Source organism: Pelecanus crispus, chromosome 6 (assembly GCF_030463565.1).
Source record: "Pelecanus crispus isolate bPelCri1 chromosome 6, bPelCri1.pri, whole genome shotgun sequence".
Classification (NCBI taxonomy): domain Eukaryota; kingdom Metazoa; phylum Chordata; class Aves; order Pelecaniformes; family Pelecanidae; genus Pelecanus; species Pelecanus crispus.
In genome coordinates, this window is record NC_134648.1 from 31,495,995 (window position 1) to 31,514,164 (window position 18,170).

At 42.8% G+C, this 18,170-nt stretch overlaps 1 protein-coding gene across 2 annotated transcripts in view; it reads right to left on the reverse strand.

Moving 5' to 3' along the window:
• The window catches only part of RPAP1 (RNA polymerase II associated protein 1), a 43,881-nt gene that overhangs the window by 2,001 nt on the left and 23,710 nt on the right, over nucleotides 1-18,170 (reverse strand). The window contains exons 13-24 of one of the 2 annotated variants that reach the window (XM_075712039.1): nucleotides 17,115-17,249; nucleotides 16,759-16,938; nucleotides 14,600-14,757; nucleotides 13,081-13,260; nucleotides 12,080-12,281; nucleotides 10,118-10,227; nucleotides 8,041-8,236; nucleotides 6,947-7,096; nucleotides 6,330-6,472; nucleotides 4,104-4,908; nucleotides 1,273-1,449; nucleotides 525-581 (exon numbers count right to left, since the gene is read on the reverse strand). In XM_075712039.1, the coding sequence (XP_075568154.1) occupies nucleotides 525-581; nucleotides 1,273-1,449; nucleotides 4,104-4,908; nucleotides 6,330-6,472; nucleotides 6,947-7,096; nucleotides 8,041-8,236; nucleotides 10,118-10,227; nucleotides 12,080-12,281; nucleotides 13,081-13,260; nucleotides 14,600-14,757; nucleotides 16,759-16,938; nucleotides 17,115-17,249 (2,493 nt within the window). The remainder of the gene's footprint in view (nucleotides 1-524; nucleotides 582-1,272; nucleotides 1,450-4,103; nucleotides 4,909-6,329; nucleotides 6,473-6,946; nucleotides 7,097-8,040; nucleotides 8,237-10,117; nucleotides 10,228-12,079; nucleotides 12,282-13,080; nucleotides 13,261-14,599; nucleotides 14,758-16,758; nucleotides 16,939-17,114; nucleotides 17,250-18,170) is intronic. The other variant, XM_075712040.1, reaches the window with a different exon arrangement.

Here is an 18,170-nt window from a genome sequence, read left to right on the forward strand (position 1 = left end):
TTGCAGTTTCCTGTGCCTCTTGAGAGATACACTTCCCCTCCTGAGGACAACCTGAACCTCCTGCGACTCTACTTCTGAACACTGGTCACACAAACGATGGACTTTGGCAAGCTCCCTGAGAAAAAGAGAAACCTTACATCTTTTTTGTTCTTTTCAGGGGGAAGCATCTGACAGAGTTAAGGGAGATCACTGCAGGCCACCTATTCATAGTTGTTCTAGAATCATCTCTCTAGGACCTCTCACTATCCAGATATAATGCAGCTTAGGCAAGAGGCATGGAAATACAGTACAGGAGATTCATCTGGGTTCCAACAGGCTCAGTGCTTTGAGTTCAACTACTATAAGAACTGGATAACAGTATTTATAGCGATCATAGGTCAAAACCCTGCTGCTAATCTCCTCTCATTCTCAAATTAGCAAGGCAATTAAATACAAATTTCAAAAGCCAAAGGTAAATCTGTTAAGAGTACTATGTCTGAAAAACTTAAGTCCCAGTGGCACAGACCAAACCTTACAGATCCTACCTCATCCACCAACAGCCATGTCTTCCGCAGCATGCTTTTCCGAGCAGCATCAGTCTCCTGGGAACAAAACACATACTTTGCTTAATATGGCACAGTGCTACCTTTGCCCACAGGTGTACAGCACTCCAGGAGGATGCTTTTCTCATTATGATGATGCTCCAAAGAGCAGCTTGTTCCATCAGAAAGTGCTAGAGATGGCTATTGCTTGGGTCCTGCCTCTCTCCTTCTTCCCCTGACCTGAAACTCAGCTGACTTTTCAACTTTCAGGTAGAATTGTAGATGACAGCTGAAGTGTTAGCACAAGTAACCATTGCTAGAGGCCCCAAGGCCATGGGAAGGTTTCTGCTTGGTTATTCAAGCAAGGTGAAAGGAGAGAGCACTCTGCACATTAAGGCTGTCCCAGGCAGAGGCTAAATCTATTACAAGCTCTCTCTGCCTGATCAGCTCCCTCATCCTCTCTGCTTTGTTCTTCCCCCACTACCATAGCCCACATAGTTGCTCACTTTGAAGGTTTATGTAGGACTGGCTACCATTAATGCAAGTGCTTTAGGGTATAATGAACAAGAGCTGCTGTCCACATTTCATATGTAGATTCTCAAACAGCTGACCAGTCCTCAAAAAATTTGCTTGCAATCTTTGTTTTCAAGCCCAGTGTCAGTGATTCACAACAAGCCACGATGGACTCTCGGGAAGAGCAGACACAAAACCCAAAGCTTCCAGCCCTGAGGCTCCGCTACCCATTACCTACCTGTGTCGTGCTGTCTTGGGAGAAAATAAAGCTGTTCACATGAGCCACAGCCACCACGTAAAGAACAGGGCACCAGGTGTGGCGCAGCGCACCAGTGACCAGTGTTCGGAAGTAGAGTCGCAGGAGGTTCAGGTTGTCCTCAGGAGGGGAAGTGTATCGCTCAAGAGGCACAGGAAACTGCAACAAACCCACCCAGAGGCAACATTACGATTTTTGTCAGGGTCTAAGCAGTGAGGGGAAGTTCATGACTTTAGGGTGCCCTTTCCCCAGCTGTGTGAGTGTACTCCCATATAACATGATGTACCTCGCTGGCACAACTCCCATTTGGAGCAGAGCTGTTACTGCCCACACTGACTAATGAGACATGTCTTTGACAAAGCATCCTCAAGACCTCTTCAGCTTTATGGAGAGATGTTTTACTGGCTATATCACTGCAGCTGCTTTTTTGGCTCAGGTAAGAAGAGTGGTTTCAAAGTGAGGAGACAGAGTACTTTCAACAGCACCGCATCCTGCTAATGTACCAGAGGGGCTTACACGGATCTATGCATTTAGCCAGGAAAGGGAAGCAGATGTATGTGCCAGAGTTAATGTTGTTAAGCAAAGTTTCCAACGTTTTCTGACTTCACTGTCTATCTTCGAAAAATAGGTCAGAAAAGCTCCTAGTAACAACCTGGTTTTATTTGCTTTTCCCCTCTCCAGAAGTCCAATTTTTATTCTTCTCAATTTTGAGATAAGTTCTCTGGGGCTAAAATTACGTATTTCACTATGGAGCATCTTCTTTGCACGACAAAGGACAATCATTGATTTTACTCAATTCAAAAAGCAGCCTGCCTGCTAGGATATTCCTACTGCCCGCTAGGGTATTTTTAACTCCCCACAAAAAGGGAAAACACCCAAACAAGCAGCACCTCCTCAAGTGATCTTGTTCAAGTTTTCCAACACATAGTTTGTTCTCAAGCAACACAGCAATGAGAACATTTTTCAAAGTATTCAGCATTTAAAAACTTTCCAAGCACATTAAAAACAATCTGTTTTGAAATGTTCTCCATTGTAATGTATGCCACAATTCTGATGGTACCAAGGGATCTGGTGTTGAGGGATCAAGACAAGATAAAGCATGTGATGTAGAATCAGGGCTTTCATCTGGAATATGGTGTTCAGCTCTGTTCCTACATATATTTGTGGAACTGGAATAGAGACAGGGAAGGGCTACTGAGAACATCAGAGAACAGAGAGCTTATCATAAGAAGCAGGCAAGAATATCTTGGCTTACGAAACAAAGGCTCATCTGGCCATAATGATATGGAAAAACTGGCCGCAGAATTACTACAACCAGAGCAAAAGCACTGCAACCACACAATGGAAAGCACTGATCTCAAATAAACTGCTGGTTCACAGTTGTTTGGAAAAAATTTTTTGAAAGGTTATCTTTGTATTAGTAAACTTTAGGCTAAATCAGGTATTCTCTGTCAACTGACACAGAGCTTAAAGCCAGCTAAATTCCATCTCTTGTGCTCTGCTCATTCACAAGAAATGCAGTCCTACACTTGACAGATCAAATTTTTCACTGAGTTACCCAACAAAGCACAACTCCAGTATAACTAAATGTGGAAACATGGCTGAGAGGAAAAATGACTGTTTGTCCATGCACTGGGTCAGGAAAAGGTTCTCACCAAGGTGAGAAAAGACTTATTTAAGGGAAAGGTAATTGCTGGCAGAACAACATGGGGGGCAGACTAGCCCTTCATACATACAGGCCATAAATTAGACGGAGGTTCTCAATCATTAGACCAAGCAGGTTGTGGGACAGTTTCCACCAAAGACTGAACAATTTCACAGCTCCTGCCCTCCATGTATACACACTGCTCTCAAAAGACAGTTCAACAGGTTTCTGAAAATGATTATGTGACAAGGGCCTGCACCTACAGGGGCTGGACTCTGTTCTTCAGACTTATAATCAATCAAGCTGTTTAAAAAAAAAAAAACCACATAACAACAAAAAAAAGTATATACTGCTGTCACATCCCTAAATCAAAAGAACATTGCTCTCCATTCCTATTTGTCCTGGTTTCGGCTGGGATAGAGTTAATTTTCTACCTAGTAGCAGGAACAGTGCTGTGTTTTGGATTTAGTAGGAGAAGAATGTTGATAACACACTGATGTTTTTAGTTGTTGCTGAGTACTGCTTATGCTAGTCAAGGACTTTTCAGCTTCCCATGCTCTGCCAGGTACACAAGAAACTGGGAGGGGGCACAGCCAGAATAGTTGATCCAAACTGACCAAAGGGCTATTCCATACCATGTGACATCATGCTCAGTATATAAACTGGGGGGGGGGTTGGCCAGGGAGCAGCGATCGCTGCTCGGGAACTGTCTGGGTATTGGTCAGCGGGTGGTGAGCAATTGTATTGTGCATCACTTGCTTTGTATATTATTATTATCATTATTATATTGTTATTATTATCATTATTATTTTACTTTATTTCAATTATTAAACTGTTCTTATCTCAAGCCAGGAGTGTTTCTGACTCTTACTCCTCCAATTCCCTCCCATCAGGGTAGGGGGAAGGAGCGAGCGGCTGCGTGGTGCTTAGTTGCTGGCTGGGGCTAAACCACGACACTATTCTATTTTACATTCCAAGCATTGGACTTTCTTCAGGGAGAATGAAAATCTTCTAAGCAAAAAAGCATGATTATTCTACTGAACAAGGAGGGATGAGGAAGAAGGGGAAGCGCTGGGAGGATGCCCAAATCAAGGTTGGAGAAACACAGGCAAGAGCCCAGTAACCCAGAAATACGCAGCGACAGGCAACTACCATAAGCCAGGATTACCTGCTGGAGCGGCACTCCCAGTGCCCGCAGAATACTTGTGTGCTCCCCAAAAACAGAGAGACGCAGATGAACGCTGAAACGCTTCTGTAGAGGTAGAAGAACAAAGACTCCAAAGAGTGGATCTCCAAAGGAGACACCTTCAAACTGCTCCAGTAGACTTATATATAGATCGTGGAAGGAAGCCAAACCAGGGAGAGGAGCATCCAAGTTCAGAGAGTCCAATGCCTTGGGTTGGCAATACATAGAGAGAAGGGCAGCTGTGTAGCGGTGAATCGGTGCTTCTAGAAAGAGGTCACCACCTGTGAGGAAGACACACATAAGCCGTGCAAGTTTGGCTGCAGTAGGGATGCTCTGAAGGGTTTTAGCACGCCAGGTTTCCAGCAACAAGACCCACTGCAGGTTCCAGGTCACAGTGTTGACGAGATCAAGTGGGAGAGAGTTCAGTACAGCCCCACGTGTCTCTGCATTAGTCACTTTGTTGTAGAGGCTAATAAGTGGAAAGAACGGCCAGTCTGAAGGCAGGATGGGCCCTTTGACCTCAGGAAGCAACATTGACTGGATGAGGTAATTCCGTCCTTGATAGGATGCTTGGGAACGCATAAGGGTAGGCTGCAAGTGGACAAAATGAGAAAGGTAGCAGGAGCGAATGAAAGGCAAATTCTGGTACGATTCTCTCAGCAGGGCACCACGAGTTGCCTTTGAAAAAAATGCTGCCACAGAGCCAGGCTGTGCCAGTTTGGCACTGGTACCCAGATGTAGAATATCAGAGAAGTCAGCTGCTTCTGGCCCTCCAGCCTTCCCTTCACTGTAAGATAAAGACAAACATCAGTTTAAGAAACAACAACTGAAAAAAAACCCCCAACAAAAAACCAAAAAAACCCAAAACACCAAAACACCACAGAAATTCATCTCTACAATCTTCCTGGATCAGGGAGAGGAGTATATGCACAGCACTCACAACACTTTCTACAGCATTCAGCTATGATAATATTGAGTGCCTGTAAAGCATCAGCTATCTTGGTATTTACAGGGAATACACAGAACTACATTTGGAGTTAGCAACACTGAGGCCTTGCCATGAAAAACCTCCACACGATGCCAGCAGTCTGGTGTGGAGGCTGCAACCCCTTGTCCAGAGAGGCAGTCTACTTACCAACATGGCTGTCAAGCGTGCTGAGATTAAATACCCCATATCGTATAAGGCCTGCATGAATCAGTAAGACAATTCTCGAAATAGTAGTTTTGCAGCTAGCAGTGGCAAGGTCAGGGGAACCATACAGACCAGTAGTTAGAAATTGGGAGGGTTGTGTTTGTCAAATCTATGTGCCATGATCTCAGACCAGAGACTGACCATGGCCTCAGATTGCTTGACACATTCTCACAAAATGATAGCTCTATAGCAGGTATTTGTAAAAAAAAACCCAACCAAACAAACAAACAAAAAACCCAAAACCAAAACCACACCACAAAACAAACAAACCAACCATACCACACAACCCTCCCCCACAACCCACCACAAAAAAAACCAACCACACAAACCCCCCCCCCAAAACCACCACCAAAACAAGAAAAACACCCCCAAAACAACAACAAAAAACCCCACAAAACCACAACACCCAAACCAACCAACCCACCCACAAACCTTCCTTCTTTTGGGAAAACTATAGTATCTCCTTGCAACATCTTGGTCCAATGTCCTACAGGGATGCGCCATGGCAAATTTCAAAGAGATTGTGATGAACAAGATGAACTGCTACCATTTTCTTGGCCAGACATGGGAGGCTTCACATTTCAGATGCTCATGATTTCTTCCAGTGTAAGGTGGAAGACATCACCGTTGTCAAATTAGCAAAAATTTGTGTAAGAACTTGTATAATAAGGGTTTAAGGAAGATTTAATAAGCTTTTTGGGCTATGTCAAATTGCCCTATTTAGTAAGAATCAGTTCTATCAGGAATCACAGGACTCTTGCCACAGAGGGGATCAAAAGAAACTGGTTGCATTTCTCAACATTGGTACATCGGAGAGAAATCTGCAACCACACTACTGGTCTGATTAGAAGGCTCTGTGACTGGAGAATATGCTAATGAGTAACAAAAATTTGAATACAGGCGCTATTAGAGGCCAAAAATTACAACAAAACTGCAGTGCCAACATGCGCTTTTTCAATCTTCCCAAGTTTTCCCATGTACCAGACTACAGAAAGGAAAAAAAATACAAAGCTTACGGAAGAAACTCTGGATTAAAGGCAAGATCCAGTAGGACCTCGTAAGCCAGATGCTCACTCCCTGGCAACAGACGGCTTAGCAATGCCATAGCAACACAGTGATGGAGTGAGGCATGCTGGGCATAATCCGGACAAGTGCCTGCCTGTACAGGAAACAAAACAACAGATAAAAGCACTATACCATTTGTCAACAAGGCAATCAACAAGGACAGGGAGGTCACCAAGACATAGATCTTGCTGGAAAGTGAGAGACTGAGGCAGACTGCAAGAACTGTCAGCATTCATACTGAGATCTTTCTGCTTCCCCTGTCTTAGATAGTCAGACATCTTTTTTAGCAGCACACTTGAAAACTTTGTTCTCACTCTAGCCCAAAGACGGGCAAAAATATAGTTTTGCCATCCAAAGTATTTTGGATGTAAATCCCCACATCAGTAACTGTAAAGATATTACTTGCTAATGAGGCATTAAAAGACAGCTGAAAAGTCACCAGACCCACGTCAAATATGAGAAAGAACATGGATGCAAAGACCAGTTGCCAGTCTGACACACTGAGTTGGAGAGGCCAGGGTGAAGTGAATTTCTCGGGTGAATGAAATGAAAAGACTAATAACGATACCATTCTCCGAGCCAACGCTAACACAAAGTACTGCAGATGATATTCATGGCGCAAGATCCACGCAGATGAGGGAGTTACAGAGGGAGGTCTGGTCTGCCAGCTTTGATGCAGATAATCCTTCAAGCCTCTGAAGCCCAGAACAGAGCTGTACTATAAAGGAATCAGAAGTGGAGACAAATACTACTAAGACAGTTCATGCTTGGAGGAAAGTAAAACATAGCCCTCTCCACAGCCTACCCCCTACCTTCTCCCGTGAGAACTCCTGTTGGCTACTCCAAAAGGGATATTTAAAAATAGCCCGATAAATATCTGCTTTTCTGCCTCAGGTCTCACCTGCATCCATCATGACCATCCCCACCGCAGGTAACCAACAGTCACTGCCTACATTTTCCACAGTGCTTTGTAAAAGACAGAAGTCTGGCCAGTGGCTTAAGAGGGTTTTCTGTCATCTGGCCAGATATCACTATTAGTAACCGGTCAGCTAATTCAACATAAGATGACACAGGAAGGTATTGAGAAAGCTTATGCTAGGTACTCCATCTCTCTAGGGCTCTGCCATTTCCTCTTCAGAGTGTGCACTCTTCCATGACACTCTCATTCTAAAAATTCAGGGCAACCAGAAGCAGAAGAGACCTCTTCAGCCACTGAGGCACTCATTCTCTTGTTTAATTTTATCCCATTTTTCTTTGTTATATACGCTTCAACCATCCCTTTTCTCCTCTGACACTCAGTTATCTATTTTGCTTAGCCAAACAACAGTTATTTAACCCTTCTCAATGTTCTTTGTAAATCCATCCTTTAAGCATCATCATCATTCATCACCTGCTCTATAATTCCAGCTTCCCAGTGTCAACTGGATATTGGAATTCAAAGACAGAAGGTATTTTTCAGATCCTTGTCCCACCTGTTCTGAAAATGGAGGTATTTCTCTCCATAGTACTTCAACATTTTTAAAATAAAAATATGCAACAATTCCTTTTTAATAGTCCTACTAACATCACTCTTAAGCCTAGGAAGATACAAATATTAACCTCCCTCAGAAGCATATATATCATCATTCACCTAGAACTTACAGTGAAAAAGTCTATTCTCACCTTGCTGGTCAGACCTTTGTGAATGTGAGTGATGCTATTGATGAGAAATAGGAGGGCAGTGAGGAAGGGGAAAGGTGACTTGGAGCCCACCAGGCTCAAAGGAGGCTTGCCTCCAGTACAACTCAGAGACGCAATGCTGAAGACAGATTCTGGTGCTGGGGAACAGGACAGAGGGTTGCACAAAGCAGAACACGGCCTGTGTGAACAGATAAAGAGAGAGGGGTCAGGTCAAAAGCACTCATACGGCTGAAGAATTATCTTGTAGGAATGTTACGGTCTGAACTGTGCCACACGCTGCAGTAAAACCGAAGCCCCAAAGACTGTGCAAGAAAAAAACCTAGTATCACAGCTGGTCAAGCAAGCATTATTGCCATACAAGCTAATGCTAGTGAGCTGTCATGAATTCTAATCTTCAGCTAAATTATTCATGACTTGCAGAAATACTGATGCAGCGACGCATCTGTGATGTCAAACATTTGAAAGCATTGGGCCTTTGATTGAAAAAAAAAAAAAAATAGACATTTTGCCATGTACATACGTAAACCAGGCTAATAAAGCTGCACACCCACCCAAGACATTTCAATAATAAACTGGCAGGCAAAGCCAAAAAGCCAGCTTATATCTAAAACTGACTTTGCAAAAATGCTGCCCCTTATGTGCTCATGAAATGCATATTTTTGAAGTCTGTTCAGAAAGAACCTAGCTTTAACGTACGTGCACACGACCACGCATACTGTTCTTGGTGTGTGCGCTCACCCTCTGCGGGCGAAACTAGAACTTTTCATATCAGCAGTGCTTACAGGGCCCACACTAAGCATATCATGTCTGCACAGGCAAGACCACTACAAGGACAAGTGACTGTAAGCATGTTGCTCAACAGTAATGGAGCAACAGGGCAAATCTTGTCAAAGATCCATATCATTACTTTATGACAGAGAACTAATTCTTTAAATGCATTGCTCTTCTTTCCACTGGCATTACCATGTAGGAGAGGCGTGAATACATGTGGGGCTCACAGAGTACCCTGAACTCCTGGCCCTAATCTGCCCAGAATGTTTAGACAAGATTGTCAAAATATTAAGGCAGAGATTAGCTGACTCTCTATTTTTACCAGCCAGTGTTAAGAACAGTCTAGGAGAATTCTTGCTGATGGGCTTTTACAGTTTGACCAAACTCATTACTTTCAGACCTCAAGGACAGGCAGTAAAGGTTCTAATGAGTGCCTTTGTGTTGGAAGTTTTGGTGCTAAGAACTTCAGACCTCACTTCTCAGTCATGACAGAACACGGGCCAAACTGTCTGGTGACCGTTCAAATGACACTTAAAACCAAAGATTTCAAGTACCCCTTATATCAGATGTTCTCAGAAGCAGCCGGATGTCCCCCCGACTACAAGTTAGGCCTTTTAGGTTCCCCCTCTGCAGAGGGCTCATCGAAGGCTAGTAGGGAGGCTCCCTCTACAGCACAAAGACAGAATATCTCCAGTGCTTAACAGTTCCCGGAGCCAGAGACAAAGCTTATGTTATCCAAATGCCTGAAAGAACAGTTTGGTATCTGGCCTTTCACTTTCTTGCAGGGGCTTTCAAAGCCTTAGTGAAGCTCTGCAGGAGCTTAAGTTATTTTATATAAGCAGCATCACACAGAGCACATGAATGGTACACACACACGCTCACCTCCCTGATGTAAGAGGGACTCAAATTGATGGGTTTTTTTTGTTTGGTTGGTTTTTTTAAAAAACAGTGAAACCAAAGAAGAATCAAAGCCAAGACTGACTAAAATCAATCTGAAATTGATATGAAAAACACAGCTACACGGAAGGGCAGAGATGCAGACCCTGCAGCAGCACCAGTAGGAAAGGAGGAACTGGAGAACTCCTGTGGCCATCATGCTTTTTGCTGTGAGGAGAGAGAGGACAGAGCAGGGTGTAGACAGAGCCCTACTGCACTCCAATTCACACATATGGGGCACATATGTACAGGGGAAAAAAAATGGGAGGGGGAAAACTGCCACACAATACAGTATAGAAACAAGGCTCCCTTAGCTTCTGGCAACAGCATCTTAGCAGTGAAATGATTTTACCTCAGCAAGTCCCACATGCTTTGTATAGCTGGCTGGCTGAGAAGGGGCTGGAGCACCTCAGATGTCAAACGTTCCAGTTCCTCTAAGCAGTCAATTGGATTGACTGATGGCTGCAGAAGACAGGAAAAGATGGTGAATGAAGGCATTCCAGTGAGGACAAAAAGACAGGTTGATTTAATTGCTTTCTCTGTTTTTATTGTCTTTTTGCCAGACCACATCATCTACATAGTGGAACTGCTCTAGGTGTTCTCACACTCAAGTATTAAAATGCATCACAGAGATTTCTTAATTGGCTGGAAGTAAGGTACAGGATCAAGATTCTCTAAATGAAAACTTGCCCTATGTGGCTAAACCCCTCTCCCCATACCATCTACGTGCTGATCTTTCCATTTAACTTGAAGACAACACAAAGGTGATCAGGACTACCTTGAGAAAGCAGAGTGGCATGATGAGGGTCTCAAAAAAAAAAAAAAATCAACTGTATAAAGTGCAATTGACCTATCAAAGCATGACCATGGATGAACACTGCACAGAGGAGGATCTGTGGCTTTTAGAGAACCATCCAAATTCTTCCAACCCTAGTAAGCAATATTCCAGGTTGAAGGAACATGTTGGCAAATTTTAATGTTCTTTCCCTTCATTAGAATGCTGCTCTAGGATACAGAAATACTCATTTCTATAAAATAAAATCTAATTTCCCCCAGGTGAAATCCTCCAGAAATCAGTAAAATCTACATGAAGATACTAACCTTTGTTAGTCACCTAACAAAAATATGCCAAGAAGGTCCCAGTGTACACTAGTTACTATACATGTTGATTTTTTTTTTTTCACTAGTCCATCCAAACGTTCTACATATTTGGTTTTTTTTTTTTTTTTAATCAGATTAGCTACCCACAGGTAGATGATTGAACTTCTTTTTAAGTGGAAATAAAGAGAAAAAATCTTATGTCATAGTTCAAGGACTTAAAAAATTATTTTGTCAGCCACTCTTCTGGTATGTATAAATGTTAAAAAGGAGTATTAACCTCTTTGCTATACTGGTTCTCTAATTGCTCAGGACCTAATGACAGCATCTGACGGGTACTAGCAACCTTTGGGGCACTGAAGACATCTTTGAAAGATAGTGGCGGTTTCCACCCCAGCCACAACTAACAAACTCAGTGGCTTTGGGCAAGTTTCAGAGGAGTTGCAGAAGTATGAATAACTACAGCCATTAAATTATCCCCACACCCTGAAGGCAGCTCTCCCAGGTCAGAACACAGGCATGTCAGTTGGGCAGTAAAGAGGAATCTTTAGAACATGAATCTTTAAGGTAGCTAAAGTAAAAGACATTATTCTTCAACAGCATCACACTGATGTGTCACCTTCAGAAAACTCACTTTAAAAGATGGTCACATACTACAACTGTAACTGGGTTACAGAATTTGACCTTGAATGTCAGTGGGGCAGCAAATAAATTTATTTTTATTGTTTCCTATCCAAAATTCATATGGCATGACCCTCAATGTTCAGTCTTCCAACCAGATTATTGCAGTGTAACTGTCCACATGTAAGCTCTCAGACCACAGCAAATGCAAAAATGTGCAACCTGATTTAGGCCACAAGGAGAAAGGACTGCCAAACTAAATTAGGTCATATTTGCTTCATGCTTTGGATCTCTGCAGTAAATCAGAACAGTCACAGCACTACCACATACCGTGATTGAGACTCTGAGCCCAAAGGAAGAAAGAACAAGAAAGAAAGAGTGATATTTGGCACTGCTAATGCGAAGAATCAGCAGACTTATCTGACACTAAATGCCATGCAGCCTAGATATGAACTGTGGCAAACAAAATCTAGTCCTGAGCTAGATGCCTCAACATCCGTCTTTTTCAGCATTGCCTGTAAGTTCATGTTCTCAGAGGTAATACACAAGCTGATGCTGGTGAGATGAAAAGACACCCTGTATTTTCAGGCCTTACCTGTTGGCTGCAAGCACTGTAATAAACTCCTAGGTAGATCACATAAGTTGTGGTCAGAGGCTGGAGAGTTTGCCAAGTTTCTGTCTGGGATATCTCCTGGAGGAATTTTTTCAGACTGGTCTCAAGGAAGGGCTGTAAGCCTGACACTTGATTCCATGATACTGGAGGAGGTGGAATCTGTTCACTATCTTCTGAGCTATTACTGAAACACAATGGAAGAACGACACAGGATAGCACATATGTCTCAGAAACAATTGCCTCTCTAAATCTTCATTTTTAATAACAAGATTTCCAATTGCATGTAGTCTGGAAGGCAATACCTGACAACAGCCACTAGGGGAAAAAAAAAAAAGTCTTTGCACATTCCCACAGACCAGATCAAATCAATTTAGGCAGAAAGGACAAATGCAGAATCTACTCATGAAAGCTGAAGTTTCTTCACCTGCACTACTCTGTCTTTGAGCTAGTTTTACTGGACACACTACCTCAGTATCCAGCTTTAGTTAAAGAGTTTCTTGCTTTTCACCAGAAAAAGTACCTGCGTCTTCAGCAAATCCTACTGCTTTGATGTCTATCAAAACCAACAACCTCTTAATCCTGACCCATCTTGGTCTCTGCAGAGAGGTTCTTTCCTCCAAACCTCAGGGAGGTTACTTTCTTTTCCCCAAAGGGAAGGTCAAAGGAACTTCCTAGCTCCTTTCAGCAGGACATTTGGCTAACACTCTCTTTCTGCCCCACAGCTGAATGGAGATTTTTACTCCTGCCTCTTACCAGGCTAGCAGGTGTCAGCTAGCTGTCAGACTAGATAACCCTTCTGACCTTGTCTCAGAGAAAATACAACCCACCATGCAGGGATTCACATGTGGGACAGTAACCTGTCCAAAATGAAGGGGAGGAAAAAAAAAAAAAAAAGGTGATGGCCAGGTCTCTCCAAACAAAAGACAGGGAAGGCAGGATGACAACTACTCAGATACACAGAGCTGGTGACAGAGAGGGCCTACCTGCTCAGCTTGGCCTGCAGCTCTGCCGCGTAGCCTGCTGTTTGCGTCACATGTATCAGCAGAGTAACTACTGCCGTAGCTCGCTGGACAGACAACTCAATCATAGGACTCTTCCCATGGCAAGAGCTGAGCAATTCAGGCAGGGACTGCAGTATCCTCACCAGCGCAGGGTAGAGATTCCTATAGTATGAATCACAGAATAGATGAGGTTGGAAGGGGTCTCTGGAGATCATCTATAGTTCAACTCCCTGCTCAAGCCAGGTCAGCTAGAGCAAGTTTGCCCAGAAACATGTCCAGTTGGATTTTTAGTATCTTCAGGGATGGAGAGTCCACAATCTTCCTGTGCAACCTGCTCCAGTGTTTGATTGCCTTGACAGTAAACGTTTTTTTCTTACACTTAAGTGAAATTTCCTGTATTTCCATTTGTGCCTATTGCTTCTTGTACTTTGACGTCATACCACTGGAAGAAGCTGGCTCTATCTTCTTTACACCCTCCCATCGCATATTTATAAAGATTGCTAAAATGAGATTATGAGAAACATCACCACCACCAAAATAACAAAAATAAACAGACATGGAAAAAAGATGACAAAGGAAGAATACTGTCATTCCAAATTCATCTGAATGGGACCTACTCAATACTCTGCCTCCTAGCATTCTGATAATCTCTTGGAAAAACTACTTCTATTTTATTCTTGTTTCCCTAGTTCTCAAATTCTCAGCCAAAGTATCCAGTTATAATCATGCAAATTTAAGGAATCTTCTGCTGTTTGTCTTTCTTCAACATTATTTACAGTGCTAAAAAGTTATATACAGTTTTTGCTCTTTATTAACCAATACACCTGATGGGACTGGAGAACACAAAATGCTGTTGCAGAGAGAGAATCCCCCTTCTGAAACTTAATACTGGCCTCCCTTTTACTCCTCTTCAGAGCAATTCTACAGCCATCTCTGTGCTTCCAAGTCAGTGCAATTACAGAAGAAGATTCAATGCTTGAGGTAGGTCAGACTTAGCCTAGTGCAGACTTTGACGGGCAAGCACACGTACTGAACTGAAAGTTGGCAGAGCATGCAGAGTTTGTCTGCATCAGTCTGCCTCACTCAGCGTGCATGCTGGTGACTGCTGCCCACAGACTGCCTTTAGGTCAGCAGATTCAATCCTAGGTGTGCTGCAAACTACACATCTTGATGTCACACAAGCACAGATTATTCACGCCTTCAAGGGGAAAAAGATGCAGCCCCAAAAAGTTAGGGTGATCTCCCATAGTACAGAGGAGAAACAACAAAATACCAGTGCTTAAACACAGGAGATAAAGAACAACCAGAAAAAAGGCAATACTCAACAGAAATACCTTTAGAAACTGCAAGTTTTACTGCAGGAGGCCAGAGAAAGGGAGATAAGATTCTCTGAAGGGTGTATAGGCTGAGCCTGGAGATCCCTATATTTGACCCTCTGGAACAGGATGTTCATTTTCCCTGTTGTGCCCTCCACCCCCATTCCTCCAGCTTTGGACTGTACCTGTAGAGATCACAGGCCTGACCATAGCCAGCCGCCACAGCCCATAACCGAAATGCTTCGGTGCTTAGCCTTATGGCTTCTTCCCTTGGCAGGAGCAGATCCAGTGGGTCTTCAGCTATAAATCGACTTAACCGATTTTTCATTTCAAATTTGTTAAGCTGTAAAACAAATAAACAAGAAAAGAATGAACAATCAAAAAGGCAAAAGGATAAGAGACAACAGTTGCATGCATCATTACCTCATTACTCTGACACACCAAAAGAGCTGCAGGTTTCAATTCAGCTCATTCTAAACTCCTCTTGCACTGTTCAAATCTGTCTTTATCTTGTGTAATCTTAAGGAGCATACTACAAAGGATCAATAAATAGTCAATGGCTGTTAAGAGAGAAATATTCCTGGAAGGGATGCCTAGGTGTTACCTAATCCATTCCTAACACAAATCAACTACACCTAAATCACTCCTGACAGAGGTTTGTCTAGCCCACGCACACTCTTATTTTGGATGCTCTCTGCAGCATTTAACTAATTTTTCAAAAATGTGTAATTGTCCTTCTTTCAGTAGTCATAAATAGAACTCTATTAGTCAAGATTACATGTAAAGATATATCTTATTAAAAACACTATACAAAAGCACTGAATTGATGCAGATATTCTTTTTGGGAGGTCACACTAAATGGCTTTCGGAGGTCCGACAACCTAAACTGTTCTATGATTCTGTGTTTATTTTATAAAAAGGGTACCTCCTGCCTGTTACTTTTATAAGATTATAGAGTTTTGATGCCTTGGGAATGTTCTGAGGTTATTTTAGTACCAAATTAAGCATGACATGACTCATTTGCAGTTCTCTAGAAATAATTTTTATCCTCCCCAACAATTGGGTATTTTTGCTTAACCATAAAAAAAGAGCTTCTCTTTCCTTCTCCCACACATACAAAAGCTTGTGTGTGCTCTGTCTAAACAAATGAGATAACAATGTCTTTTCCACAACACAAGGACATATTATAGATAATTTAAAATTCAAATGCTTTAGAGACATCTTGTAGGGAAATCAATGCACACCAGCAAGAAAGCAAAGGAGCTGATGAATCAAACTATGAATTCTGACACCCCTCCTACAGAACAGGGGGCAAAGTCAAATGTACTTCCAGAGAAGGAAGATGGAAAAATTTTGTTGTTAGCTAAAATAAATTCCTACATTGACGATTTTGATTTAGTTTTCTATTATCTTCCATTCCCATGTTTAAGTGCCTGTAACAAGCCATATGAGAGTGCAACAGAACCAAAGCCTAAATGGCAGGAACCTTGTAAGGAATTTTTGCACGCCTTGAAACACCTGGAGTACACAAAGCCTGAAATAGAGTAAAATTCTGAGATTTTCTACTATGTTCCTGGCACCACTTAACAGCCTTTAAATACCCCACTATCCATTATCAGCACATTATTCTATGTATTTTATAGCACAGACCGGTGGTGTTCTGCTGATATTAGCAATTTCCTGGATGGCAATTTATTAGATGCTATTAACAATACTGAACCAAAAATCCTAAGAGGTGCTCATTGCACTGTAATGGGTGCTGCTCTTGGTAGATATTATGCATTTATAGCACCAGTGTGATGACCTATATGAATGAATGCAATTATCTCTGAAGTGGAAAACCTGTCCAGAAGTAGATAAGAGGTGTTGGAAATACTGATAAATGACCTCAGAGTTATTAAGACGAATGGCAGGCAAGTTCAACCAGGGTTGTAAAACACAAGGATAGCAATTAGATCGCTGGTTTATACAGTCCTAAGCTGCCTATCACTGGAACACGGGAGAGTACAGAGCATCACACAGCAATGTGTGCTCTAAACATCTGCTGTTGGTCAGTATCACTGAGTTGTGCTTTGTGATTCTGCATAACTGTGCTATATAAAACAAAACAAAAAAAAAAACAGAGAAAAGCTTGAGACAGCTCTTCTACTGGTATACAGCAGAAGGCATCATTATTATGACATTGTCAACAAGCCCTTTAAAACACACATATGCACCTTCTTCACAATGATTATTTCAGCTTCAGCTCAGTCACCTCCAATTAATCCTCTATCTTTACTTAAAAAGTAAGGCACAGAGAACAAAGGCCTTCGCAATCAGAAAAGCTCTTCTGAGAATCACTCACCAGCCTGGCTGTTGCATTTCGGCCTCCAGATGCCAACACTCTGATGAACTTCATAGCAGTGGCACAAGCAACTCCATGAAGGCTGGTGAGCAAACATCCTGGTTCAGCCACTTGGGGATCCCACTGAGTAGGGAGAAATTCCCTGACAATGGTCTCAATCAACCGAGGACAGTCAAGCAGCTGCAGAAAAATACCAGGCAGCACAAATAACTAAAGGTATGCAATTATGCAGACATGCAAAAGACATGCAAAATACACAACTTTGTCTAATCTCCTTGCCATAACTTTACCTGCTTCTTTCTTCACTTTTTCAAACCTTTCTCTACTATTCCGAAGCTCCTGTGTAACAGACTTACCTGGCTGCACGCTTCAGAGGAGTGCCTTGCTATGTGGGTGAGGATGTGCAGTATATCCAGAACTACTGTTGGAACAGGTCGTACCACCTCCAGGATGTACCTTAGCCGGTGCTGGATCTGTGTCTTCAAAAGTCCCTGAAAGGAGAGAAGGGGGGGGGGGGTGGGGGGGGGGTGGGAATATATATCAATCCATTATGCTCTTAACAATGGCTCTCTGAACTGCAGTTGCTGGAAGACAAAAGCAGATTCAATGACATCTTCTGCAGAGAGACAGTTTTAAAACTACCTGTGGGGAAACTAAGAGGTAAGCTTCTGTGGATTTGCCAGTATGCTAGCAAATGAGCAAGAGTTAGCTCAAGAGAGCAGAAATGACTGAACTTCTGTTCTGAATCAAACCACTGGTGGTGTTCGGATACTTGTGTTTTCCAGAGTATGAAACTGTAAGTAACAGGGAATAGGAAAACAACCTTGCCTATGAAGGACTACTAAAACCTAATGTGGCTGAAAAGGGTTCTCATGGTCCTTGAATCATTTTGGCTAGACACCACCTGCACCTAATGCAGCACTCCCTCTGATAGTACCTGTTATGTCAGAGAAAGCTGACAGAAGCAGAGAACAGACACCAACTCCTATTTTGCAGTAGGAAAAGAGAGATGCAGAGAGATGATGTGATTTTTATTTTATGGTTCACAGAACAGAAGACCATGATATTGAAGTGCTGGAGCATGTTCAGAGAAGGGCAACGAAGCTGGTGAAGGGTCTGGAGCACAGGCCTTATGAGGAGCAGCTCAGGGAACTGGGGTTGTTTAGTCTGGAGAGGAGGAGGCTGAGGGGAGACCTTATCACTCTCTACAACTACCTGAAAGGAGGTTGTAGTGAGGTGGGTGTTGGTCTCTTCTCCCAAGTAGTTAGCGATAAGACAAGAGGAAATGGGCTCAAGCTGCACCAGGGGAGGTTTAGGTTGGATATTAGGAAAACTTTCTTCACGGAAGGGGTAGTCAAGCATTGGAACAGGCTGCCCAGAGAGGTGGTGGAGTCACCATCCCTGGAAGCGTT